Source organism: Pelodiscus sinensis, chromosome 4 (genome assembly GCF_049634645.1).
Source record: "Pelodiscus sinensis isolate JC-2024 chromosome 4, ASM4963464v1, whole genome shotgun sequence".
Classification (NCBI taxonomy): domain Eukaryota; kingdom Metazoa; phylum Chordata; order Testudines; family Trionychidae; genus Pelodiscus; species Pelodiscus sinensis.
In genome coordinates, this window is record NC_134714.1 from 101,186,421 (window position 1) to 101,197,567 (window position 11,147).

At 41.9% G+C, this 11,147-nt stretch overlaps 1 protein-coding gene across 1 annotated transcript; it reads right to left on the minus strand.

Moving 5' to 3' along the window:
* Positions 1–3,844: 3,844 nt before the first annotated feature.
* On the minus strand, positions 3,845–7,865 carry LOC142829006 (parathyroid hormone-like). Its single transcript, XM_075926046.1, has 3 exons — positions 7,779–7,865; positions 5,243–5,333; positions 3,845–4,850 (listed from the first exon to the last, which is right to left on the minus strand). Exons 2-3 carry the CDS (start codon positions 5,326–5,328, stop codon positions 4,565–4,567), a joined length of 372 nt encoding a protein of 123 aa, XP_075782161.1. The 5' UTR covers positions 5,329–5,333; positions 7,779–7,865; the 3' UTR covers positions 3,845–4,564.
* Between the last annotated feature and the right edge of the window lie 3,282 nt (positions 7,866–11,147).

Genomic DNA, 11,147 nt, shown 5'->3' on the forward strand with positions numbered 1-11,147 from the left:
GAGAGGGTAAGAGAGAGGGTGGGAGAGGGGAGTTGGAAACCTGGGAGGAGGGAGCTAGAAGGTGGAAGCCAGGGGACGAAGGAGGAGGGGAAGTATAAAACTATGGTACGCCATATCTTCAGTACTGTATACAGATGTGGTCTCCTCACCTCAAAAAAGATATTTTGGCCTTGGAAAGGGTTCAGAAAAGGGCAACTACAATGATCAGGAGTTTGGAACAGGTCCCATATGAAGAAAGGCTAAAGAGACTGGGACTTTTCAGCTTAGAAAAGAGGAGACTGAGGGGGATATGATAGAGTTCTATAAAATTATATGTGGTGTGGAGAGGGTGAATAAAGAAAAGTTCTTCATTAGTTCCCATAATAGAAGGACTAGAGGACACCAAATGAAATGAATGGACAGCAGGTTTAAAAATAATAAGTGAAAGTTCTTCTTCACATAGCACATAGTCAACCTGTGGAACTCCTTGCCACAGGAGGCTGTGAAGGCTAGAACTATAACAGAATTTAAGGAGAAGTTAGATAAATTCATGGAGGTTGGGTCCATGGAGTGCTATTAGCCAGGGGATAGGAATGGTGTCCCTGGCCTCTGTTTGTGGAAGGCTGGAGATGGATGGCATGAGACAAATTGCTATGTCATTGTCTTCAGTCCATCCCCTCCGGGGTACCTGGTGCCGGCCGCTGTCGGCAGACAGGCTACTGGGCTAAATGGACCTTTGGTCTGACCCAGTACGGCCATTCTTATGTTCTTATGTTCTAAGCTCAGGGCTCAGTGTCGGGGATCTCACTGGACCAACTTGATTTTCATGCAAACCTGCTCCTGGGTTCACATGTGGCCTTTGGTGGCCAGGCTGGCAGTTATGCTGCCGTAGACGGCTGCATTCGTGTGCCTACTGCAGAGGTCGTGGACGTTGAAGGCCTCCCCTCAAACCTCGATGAGGTTCACGATCTCCGCACTAGACGAGGTGGGCGCCCACCTCTTGTGGCCCCGGGCAGGCTCCTGGGAGCCACCAGCCTTGTCCTGGGAAGAGGCGGAGGGCTGGGTGGCAGCGGGTGGCTGGCTCATGCCGTGCCAGGTGCAGGGTCTGTTGGCTGGGTGCTGGCAGGCTTGCAACTGGCACAAGCAGTGTAGCCAGACCATGCCCCTTTAAGGGCTCTGGGGCTGGAAGGGGGGCAGAAAAGTTTCCCTGGTGGTGCCCAGAGTGGCCACCAGGGCAACCTGGAAAGGGCTAGCCTCCAACTAGTTTGAATTAAGTGGCTACACAGCCCTTAATTTGAACTACTTAATTCAAACTAGGCGTTAGTCCTCGTAGAATGAGGTTTACCTAGTTCGAATTAAGAGCTCCGCTAGTTTGAATTAAATTCAAACTAGCGGTTTGTATGTATATCCGCTATTAAAGTTAATTCGAACTAACGGCTGTTAGTTGGAATTAACTTTGTAGTGTAGACATACCCTGGGAGTGCTGCAGAACCCCCTGGCTTGAAATGGTTTCCATCATATCCTGAGTATCCAGCACCTCCACCATACAATTGTTCTACCTGCCACGTTCTAGTAGTGATATGTAGCAGAGGTTTGGGAGGAAGGTGTCATAAACTCCACAGTGGAAATCATGGAAAACATTGAATACAAGGAAAGTTTCTTCCTCAACTGCATCAGTTAGAAGTTGGTTTATCCTCCAGAGCTTGAGTGTTTATATCTCTTCCAAAATTCAGGTTTAGAATTTTTTTGCTATTCATTTTTATAATTATAATTTTACTTATAAACCTTATTATTTTTACACACACACACACACACACACATACACACATCCAATCATTTTTATAATTTCTGCTAAGCTCACGGCTTCTGTGGTACACTGTTGCAATTATTTCCAAAGGCTAATGGGAATCTGTTGCAAGGATTTTATAGTCTATTGACCCATTTCTATAAATATAGATGCATGCACACATGAGTCATATTGCCAGTATAAATTCTTAGGCCTACGAATGGGTAAGTTTATGCATGTAGTACTAAGACAACATATAGACAATTTAGATAGTGAATAATTTTCAGACAAGAGAGGGGATGAAAATATTTTGTACAATTTTGGATGAATGTAATTGTCTGACTTCAATTCCATTTTTTGTTATCTAAGGGTATGTCTACATAGCAAAATTATTTCAAAATAATAGCCGTTATTTCAAAATAACTTTACCAGCATCTACACAGCCAAACCGCTATTTCACAATTATATTGAAATAGCACAGGGCTTATTTCAAAATTGATAAACCTCATTTCACGAGGAATAGCACCAATTTCAAAATTGCTATTTTGAAATAAGCATTGTGTAGATGCTTATTTCAAAATAGGGGGCCTCCAGCCCTTCCCAGGGTGCCCTGATGGCCATTCTGGTCACAACCAAGAAAACTCCTCTCCCTCCTCTTCCCTCCCCCCCGGAGCCCTTAAAGGGGTAGACTCTGTCCACAGTGCCTGTGCCAGCTCCAAGCCTGCCAGCCCAGAGCCAACATAAGCCAGGCAGCCAGTGCCAGCCAGCCCTCCACTGCTCCCCGGGACCAGTCTGCCAGCTCTCAGGAGTCTGCCAGGGCTGCAAAAGGTGGGTGCCTGCTTGGTCCAGTGCGGATATCAGGGACCTAATTCAGGTTTGCGGGGATGCCACCAATGTCCATGATCTCCACACTAAATGGAGGAATGCAACCGTCTACAGGCGGATGGCTGCCAGCCTGGCCACCAAAGGCCATATGCGAACCTAGGAGCAGGTGCACATGAAAATAAAGGAGCTGCAGCAGGTGTATGCCAGGGCCACAGGGGGCAGCTCCCAACCAGGTGAAGACCCAGATCCCTGCCTCTATTTTGATGCTGTGGGCCACATCCTGGCGGGCAGAATGGTCCGTGCCCCCCAGATGGTCATCGACCCTGGGACAGAGCTTGTTGCCTCCTGCTGCTCCAGCCCCTGCTGCCTAGCTACCCCTAGCTACCGCTCCTCTTCCTACTTCTTCTCCCCCTCCGCTTCTTCCTCCCCAGCCTCCCTTCATTCCCGGGGATGCTGAGGCCCCCACAACCACGGTGCTGGGAGACAGTTGGGCCGGCGAGACCCCCAACCCTGAGCCCTGAACTTCTCCTCCCCTTGCCTCCCCCTGCCAACTCCCTCCTCCCAGGTTTCCCCCTCCCCTCTCCCACCTTCTTTCTCCAGTCTCACCTCAGTTTCATTCCCTCCACCCCCATTTTTTTTTCAATAAAGAGGCTTTGTTGTAATGAACACGTGTCTTTTATTTTACAGCAGGAAGGGGGGTTAGGGAGGGGTAAGTGGAAGGATGTGAGGGAGGAATGAGGCACAAGCCCCCAGTGGGGCACACCAGGGAGACTGCAGAATGTGCTGTCAGGCTCGCAGCAAAACGTCCAGGCGAAGCACCAAAGTGCCCAGGGGCGGCTCTGGCTCCATGCTGCAGAGTGTTGTGGTATCCTGAGTGAGGGCAACCAGAGCACACAGAGGAAAAAAATGCTTTGCTATCCCTCAGTGAGGTAGGCAAGCAAGCAGGAAAACCTTAGAACCAGCTGTCTGGGAGGGTCCCTTTAAGCACAGGTCTCCGCCTCAGGCAGCAGCCACACAAGGTAATTCCTGACCTGATGCCCTGCCAGAACTGGTTCCGGCAGGCCTTAAATATGATTCAGCATCCTATCAGTGTAGACACGCTATTTTGAAATAGCATTTTGCATTTTGTGTCTAGACACGTTATTTCAAAATAAGCTATTTTGAAATAACGCTGTAGTGTAGACATACCCTAACCTCGCACCTACATGCTATACATTTCCATTTATTGTTCATGTTACAAATCTTATCCTTTTGGCCATTGTGGAGTAGTTAAATATTTCCCTTATTTGAATATTTTATTTAACCATTGATTTTTCTATTGTTTATAAAATTAGTTTTAATCCTACATTTTGCTTTTAATAATTTATAATCTTTTGCTTTTTCTGTTTTTATATTTTAACTTACTTTTTAATATTTTTAACATTAAAGGTCTTTTTTTATACTTCCCAGATCTTTCTCTGAAACGGATATGAACTCAACTTTATATAGTGTGAGCAGTGGATCAATGGAACTGGTCACTGTGTGTAGAATGAAACACATATTTAAATCCTTGCACAACTTGTGCTCTATTTATTATGGGATCAGATTCTGCCATCCTCATTTAGGTTGATTAGTAATTTATTCTGGGATGATTTCACTGGGTTAAAGTAAGTAAGAGTGGTAGAACCTGGACTAAAACCCTGCCTTTAAAAACCATTTATATTTAATCTCCTGCTTGTTTGGCTTTTAGACATACAAGTTTAAATGTTAGAAATAAATGGATCACGCTAGCAATTGAATTAGACATTCAGAAATTATCAGCATTTGACATGGGTGCAATCTCTTCTTCTGTGTTTGCAAAGGACCTACCAGGGTGGCACTGCAGTCTTGGTTGATGCCTCTAGGAACTAATGTAATATACATACTAATAAAATGCCCTATCTGGTCAGTGCCTTAGACATGCGTTCACTTGGACTGATCAATGCTATGCGTCTTTCACTTGGACTTTGTTTTGAAGAATATGTCCCTGTAAGCTTTCTCCAGAACAATAGGTTTCTTCTGCACTGCTGCCTGCAAATGCCCAGGGAGCAGCCTCCGATTTCTGATCTCCCCCAGAACAATATCATCCTTCTTTCGGGGCCTCTGGGTCCTTGCATCCACCAATGCCTCGGGGGCACTGTGCACATCGTGCAGTTTCAGCTGAAGCCAATCCTGCCTCTCCACAGTATGCAGGTGCTCCCCAAGATCGTGCATCAGTTGCATCTCACTCACTGACCTCTTCCTGTATGAAAGGTGAACAAAGTAACAGTCTCATAATGGTCCTGCCTTGAATTCTTGATCTCCACTCAAGACAAAGTTTGGGAGCCTTTGAGGTCAGGGAAAGGCACATTTGTTCAACCTGGATCTTTACCAAGAAAGGGATATACTGTCTGCAAGTGGGAAGGGGAACAGTGATATGTGAATTGGTGGTGGAATTATTAGTGGGAGAAGGGCTAGAAGAGGGAAATGGCCTAGTTTTGTGCCAATACTGTTTAGCCACTGACATTGTTTATTTTAATTCTTGTACTTGATGCCAGATTTCCAATACTGCTAGGCATGTAACCCGTCAAGATGAAAGTAAAGAGAATTGGTAAAAATATCCCCAAATTCCAAAATGTGTAGCACTATACTTACGTCGCTGGTCTTCCATCAGACGTTGCAAAGATACAAATTGCATATATAACAATGGCAGTCTTAGCCATGTCTTTGATAGGAAACATGTTATCTGTAAGGACAGAACAAGGACATTTTCATATTTATGTTTCACATCTGTTAAACTAGGGGAACAACTGGGGTTAGATAAAGAGAAAAAGTTTTGAAGACATATACCAGGGGTGGCCAACAAGTTAGAGACGAAGAGCCAAAATAGCTATGGATAGAGTGCAGAGAGCCACATATTATATATTTATAGATAGATAGATTAGATAGATATAGTACACAAAATGCAGTGATAAAAATAACATTACAGGACATTTTAGACAAAAAACAATAAAAAAAGTCTCTAGTCACGTAAAAAATTCACGGCCAGTCCATAGATCTTGACAAGGAACAAACATCAAATTAAAAAAAAAACTTTAAAAATACAGTAATAGTCCCACACTAGAAAAAAAAGCCATCCCCACCGAGTGTTTTAAACTTAACATGACTGCCCTATTATGACCTGTGAAATTTTTTTTAAATTAAACTGAACTGAGAAGTAAATTAGCACAATTTGAAGTGCCTGTTTCACTCCAGCTTGTTGATCTCTGGTATCGTTTCCTCATTTTTTTGACTTATGAAGATTATGGCTTTTTTTATAGTTCTAAAAATTCAGGTCTGTCCCAGACTGCATGGCTACGTCTACACTAGCCCCTTTTCCGGAAGGGGCATGTAAATTTCATGAGTCGTAGTAGGGAAATGCGCGGGGGATTTAAATACTTTGAAGTAGGAATAAGAGCCTCCGGAAAAGGGCGCTTTTTCCGGAGGATCGGGGCCAGTGTAGACGCTCTTTTCCGGCTTTTTTAAAAGCCGGAAAAAAGCGGCGGACATTTTTATTTAAATGCCGCGGGGGATATTTAAATCCCCCGCGCATTTCCCTACTACGACTCATGAAATTTACATGCCCCTTCCGGAAAAGGGGCCAGTGTAGACGTAGCCCATATATATGAAAGGTTCAAAAACAAGAAGGGAGAGAATCATATCTCAGAATAATTTCTTCAGCCTGGCAAACAATAGCCTTTGAATTTTCTTGAAAGAAACATAGTATAAACCTGCTGATTCTTTTTTTGCCCTGGAATTTAAATATGACATCTGTGTTGGCTGCCTTGTTCTGCTTCCATGAAGACTTTGAGTTTAAGGTGCTTCAGCCCCCCACTCTAACCCAATCCCCCTCCTTTCCTTCAGAGTCAGGCCCTCTGGGCCTCGCCCCGTTCCCCGCTCTAATCCAATGCCTGGGACCCGGAGTCACCACGTGTTTCTCCATCCAGAAATTGGGGCATGTGTGCAGAACAGCCGGTCATGAGCAGTGCTGGCACGCAGCTCAGAACAAGAGCCACATTTCTTTAACCAATGAGCCGCATGCAGCTCAAGAGCTGCAGATTGGCCATTCCTGACATATACAGTCAGAAAAGAGACTATGTAAAAATATCTTTCACATGTTGTACATAGAACAAGGAATTTAGGGATCAGAAAAACTAGATTTTATTCCTAATTTTTATAATGACTTGCAGTACAATTTTGGACAAGTCTCTTAACTTTTGGACAAGTTTCCCATATTACTATAGGCATTATAATATCCACCATTTTGGTATCTTCAGATACAAGGCAGAGTTTAATTGCAAAGTGTTTTTTATTTTTAATTTCTGTCTCATGGAAATATTTGTAAGGCTCCTTGAAATACTTGCATATGTAAATTGCAAAGTGTTACATTTTGTCTGCTTCTTTGGTGTCATTCTTCAGTGTCTTCAGTTTTGCTGATTTTACTGATAGAACCAAGAACCTTGATTCTCTTATGGCAGCTTTACACTGGCATAACTGTTAGGTCAATTGTGTTAGTCCCTTTATAAGCTGGTGTGGAAAAAAAACAGAATGTGGTCCCAAGTTTTTATAGTTGCTAGTGCTGCATAGCTCATATAGCTGTGGAGCAGAGATTGGTTTTATTTTGCTTTGCAGATAAACAACATTGGCAGTGCAATGATAATTTAAGAATATGTATTACTGGTAATGATGTAAATGTCTAAAATAAATTTGAATTTCAGATCTCAATTTGAGTTTCTAGTGGTGATCACTAGAAAAATATGTTTTGAGTGGTAAGCCAAGCAAATTTCAGGTGGAGTAACTGAGGCAGAATAAATATAAAGCCCTAAAATGCAGGGGGTTTACAGTTATGTTCCTGTTGATTTTTTACTGAAAAGCATTTACAGTACCATCATAGCATGAATATGCTCAAAGCACAGCATCTAATTCACTATTTTAAAGTCCATTGGTTTAATTCACTTTGAGATATGTGAATTCACCATTAATTTTATTCATTTAACTGAATTTTAAAAGGCTGATTCAACCAATAACCTTAAAAACCTCAGATTTTTTTATGCTTAGCCTAAACAGAAAACAAAATATAAAAACTGAGTTACAATTTGTTATTAAAGTCATTTATCTGGTGTATCCTAAAAGAAAAATAAGGCATACTTACCAAATAATATCCTAAACAGGCTTCTGCTTTAGATAAGTCAACAAGCTGCCTGTTTTAGATGTTGAGTATATTTAAACACTACTGAATTGATATAGTGGACCCCTTAAATGTAACTCTAAAAAAAAGCTTCTAAGTAACTAAGGAGCCCTTTTATTGTCTCAGTTGATGTCACTCACAACACACGCCCCCTGATCTTCATCTACCAATCTTATGTGTTTTGGGGGATTTTTTGTTTGTTTGTCTGTTTTTTGTTAATTGAGCATTTAAAGAAAGAGAGACAGGAAAGTTTAGGCTAAAAGAAAGTATGCTGGGTAACAGTGAAGAAGTCACTTTTGAAAAATCTGAGTTTGGGTTGGGAGGAAAATGCAAGAAAAGAAATTTTTTAGTGCCTTCATTTATTGATCAGCTTTAAATGTTAATGAGCCCAGAGATGACTAATGATAGTAATTTGAAAGTGAAGTGCAAAATGACCAAGTAAAGTAAAAGTAATTTTTCAGTAGCCTTTATGTTTAGCCTCTAAATAGCCTATTCAAGATAACTGTGTCATTCAATAAAAAAGAAAGAAAACCTCTTTTCAGTTGATAGGTTTAATTCAGTATTGAAACTTGCTTTCAATACACATTTTGCTAAATAGAACAGAATAATACTAATGAAATTGATCAAATATTCAAATATTTATGAACTAAATTGCTATTTCTACTTGACCCACTCTGGTTTTGACCCTACAAAAGGATTTCTGACCATATAAAAAAGGGTAAATAATTAGAAATGGTATCTTCAGCTGTATGCTATAACTCCAATTCTGGAGAGTAATCACAGCAGTACCTAATTTTAAATACATAAGTAGTCCCATTAACTTGCTGAATTTGGGCCACAGTCCTGACTACTATTCTTTCAGATAAATTATTTAATAAATATAAATACTGAGAAAATATAGTACAGATTGAATCAATGTAATGTTCAACAGAATTTCAGTATTGATATGAAATTGTATGTGGTCACAGGTATGTCATATATTTAAAAATAAAATGCCCACATCTGACAATAATGTATACAATTTTAAATGTCTTCGATCTCATCCTGAAGTCAATGAAAGCAAGGTAAGGTCCTAAGACAGGTAGATTGAATAACATCATCTTGCTCTTTGATAAGATCAACATATACTTGTATCTCTGTATAATCTATAGAGGATTGTTGTAACTAAAGACCCTGCCCACTCCTTACAGCAAAGAGCAACATGCAAGTAGAAACCCTACTACACATAGAGCCCCATTAAAGTCAGCCCCATTGAGGCATACAGGGATCCACCCACAGAGAGCACACTGCACAGTTTAGTACTCACATAGGGTATGTCTACACTACCCTCCTAGTTCGAACTAGGAGGGTAATGTAGGCATACCGCACTTTCAAATGAAGCCCGGGATTTGGAATGAGGAGTAACGGTAGTTCGAACTAGGAAGCCTAGTTCGAACTACCTAGTTCGTGCCCCGTGTAGCCGCGCTGCACGGGGTTCAAACCAGCGGGGTTTTAAAAATGGCGGCGCCCGGCTTATGCAAATGAAGCTGGGGAAATTCAAATCCCGAGCTTCATTTGCAAGTGCGGTATGCCTACATTACCCCGCTAGTTCGAACTAGCGGGGTAGTGTAGACATACCCATAGAGATTGAACCTCTCTTGTCCGGCACTTTCTGGTCCGGCAACATTAGTAATCCAGAATGATTTTAGTTAGCTAGATGTCCTCTTATCATGGGTGTGGTCGAGTTTCCCACAGTCCCATAAAGTTTATTTATAGCCACCAGTCCTGGCTCTCAGTCTTTTGCACTAATTTACCCCTAAATGGCTTCTAAGAGTCCAGTAAGCAATGGCAGTGTTGGTACTGCTGCTAGACAATATTGATCTACCATTGTTGAGCCCTGGTCAGGTCCTAGGGGTGTTGGACTAGAGAGGTTCAAGCTGTACTTCAGAAACCTAAACTTGGGGAGCACCACAGATTGCTGAAGTATGGATACATTGAGTGACAGACTGGTTTGGGACTCTCCCAAGACAGTCAATAGCAAAGCTGTGGACAGAGCATGGGGGCCCTGACTTCTCATTTCCCATCCTCTGCTCTTTCCTTCAAAAGAAATGTTGCCGAGTACACAAATGCTTTGTCCAGTTATCATTGCACAAAATTTGGGTAAAAGTCACATCCACCCAAATTTACTTTTAAAATACAAATTACTGTGCTCTGAAAGTCTTTAATAAGAACATTAGTTAAATTAGTTGGTGATATTCTTATGAATACTGCATATATGAGTAGCAAGTTATTTGGTTCTCTGAAAACTTGGTAATATATCATTAGCATTAGGAGCAAAAATTCAGAGATTACCCTTCTTGAGAGGATATAATTGATTTTGTGACTTTTTTATAATGTAAAATGTCTGCTAAAATTTATGAAATAACATACAGAGGTGTATTCGACTGACTGGTACTATAACGTCAGACATCTTTAATCATCACAGAAGCCAAGTCTGCTGTTCTCAATCTACCATCATTGATCTTAGATATGAAACAATATGAAAGTAATCAAACGTGTATTAGAATAAGAGCTTCTCCATGACTTCAGGCTTTTTAGTTGCAGGCATCAGACGATAGAAAGGCGCTCCAGAGGGAGAGGGCTGAGGGTCCTGGCACAGAAGATGTTGGAGTCGCACTGTGTGAGGGAAGTGCTGACTACAACCTTTTTCTCTGAAGAGCTTGATCAAGCATAGAAACACCTTTACCCGACCTTCCCACACTGATTGCAGATACTTGAGCCAAGTCAGCATGACGAAACTATGTTCTCTTCTGCCACCTTGCCTTGTGCTTGTGCCACAAAGGCTCCAAGCTGGGAAATAAATCATATTCTCGTGAGAATTGTTTCAGATGCAGGCAGAGGATGGTCACATTTGTAAAGTGCAGATTTTCATACACCAGCATCCATCCTGCACTGTATTCATTTTGGCAGAGAATGGGCTCATATTCAGCAGAGAGTGAGACTCATGCTTAAGAGCTTAGCTAGCGCCAGGCTGGAGCGCACAGCACCTTGTTGGATAGACTCCAAGCGACTTGAATAAATGATCACAAATGTAAGGCCTTCGGAAGCTGCGGGGATGCGCTCATGTGAGAGTGCATATTTAAAACACTCCTTACAGTTCAGTTATTAAGATACATTATTTTCATCCGAGTTAGACTTTTTATCTGGGTCTTGACCGGATGTCTATATATATGGACACTGGACGCTCCTGCATAATACACATTCTAATCCCCACCACAGCTAGGAGGGTATGAGTACAGTTCTGTTTCCCGGGAAAGGAGGAGGGAAAAGGATAACACCCTTGAGCAGGGTGGT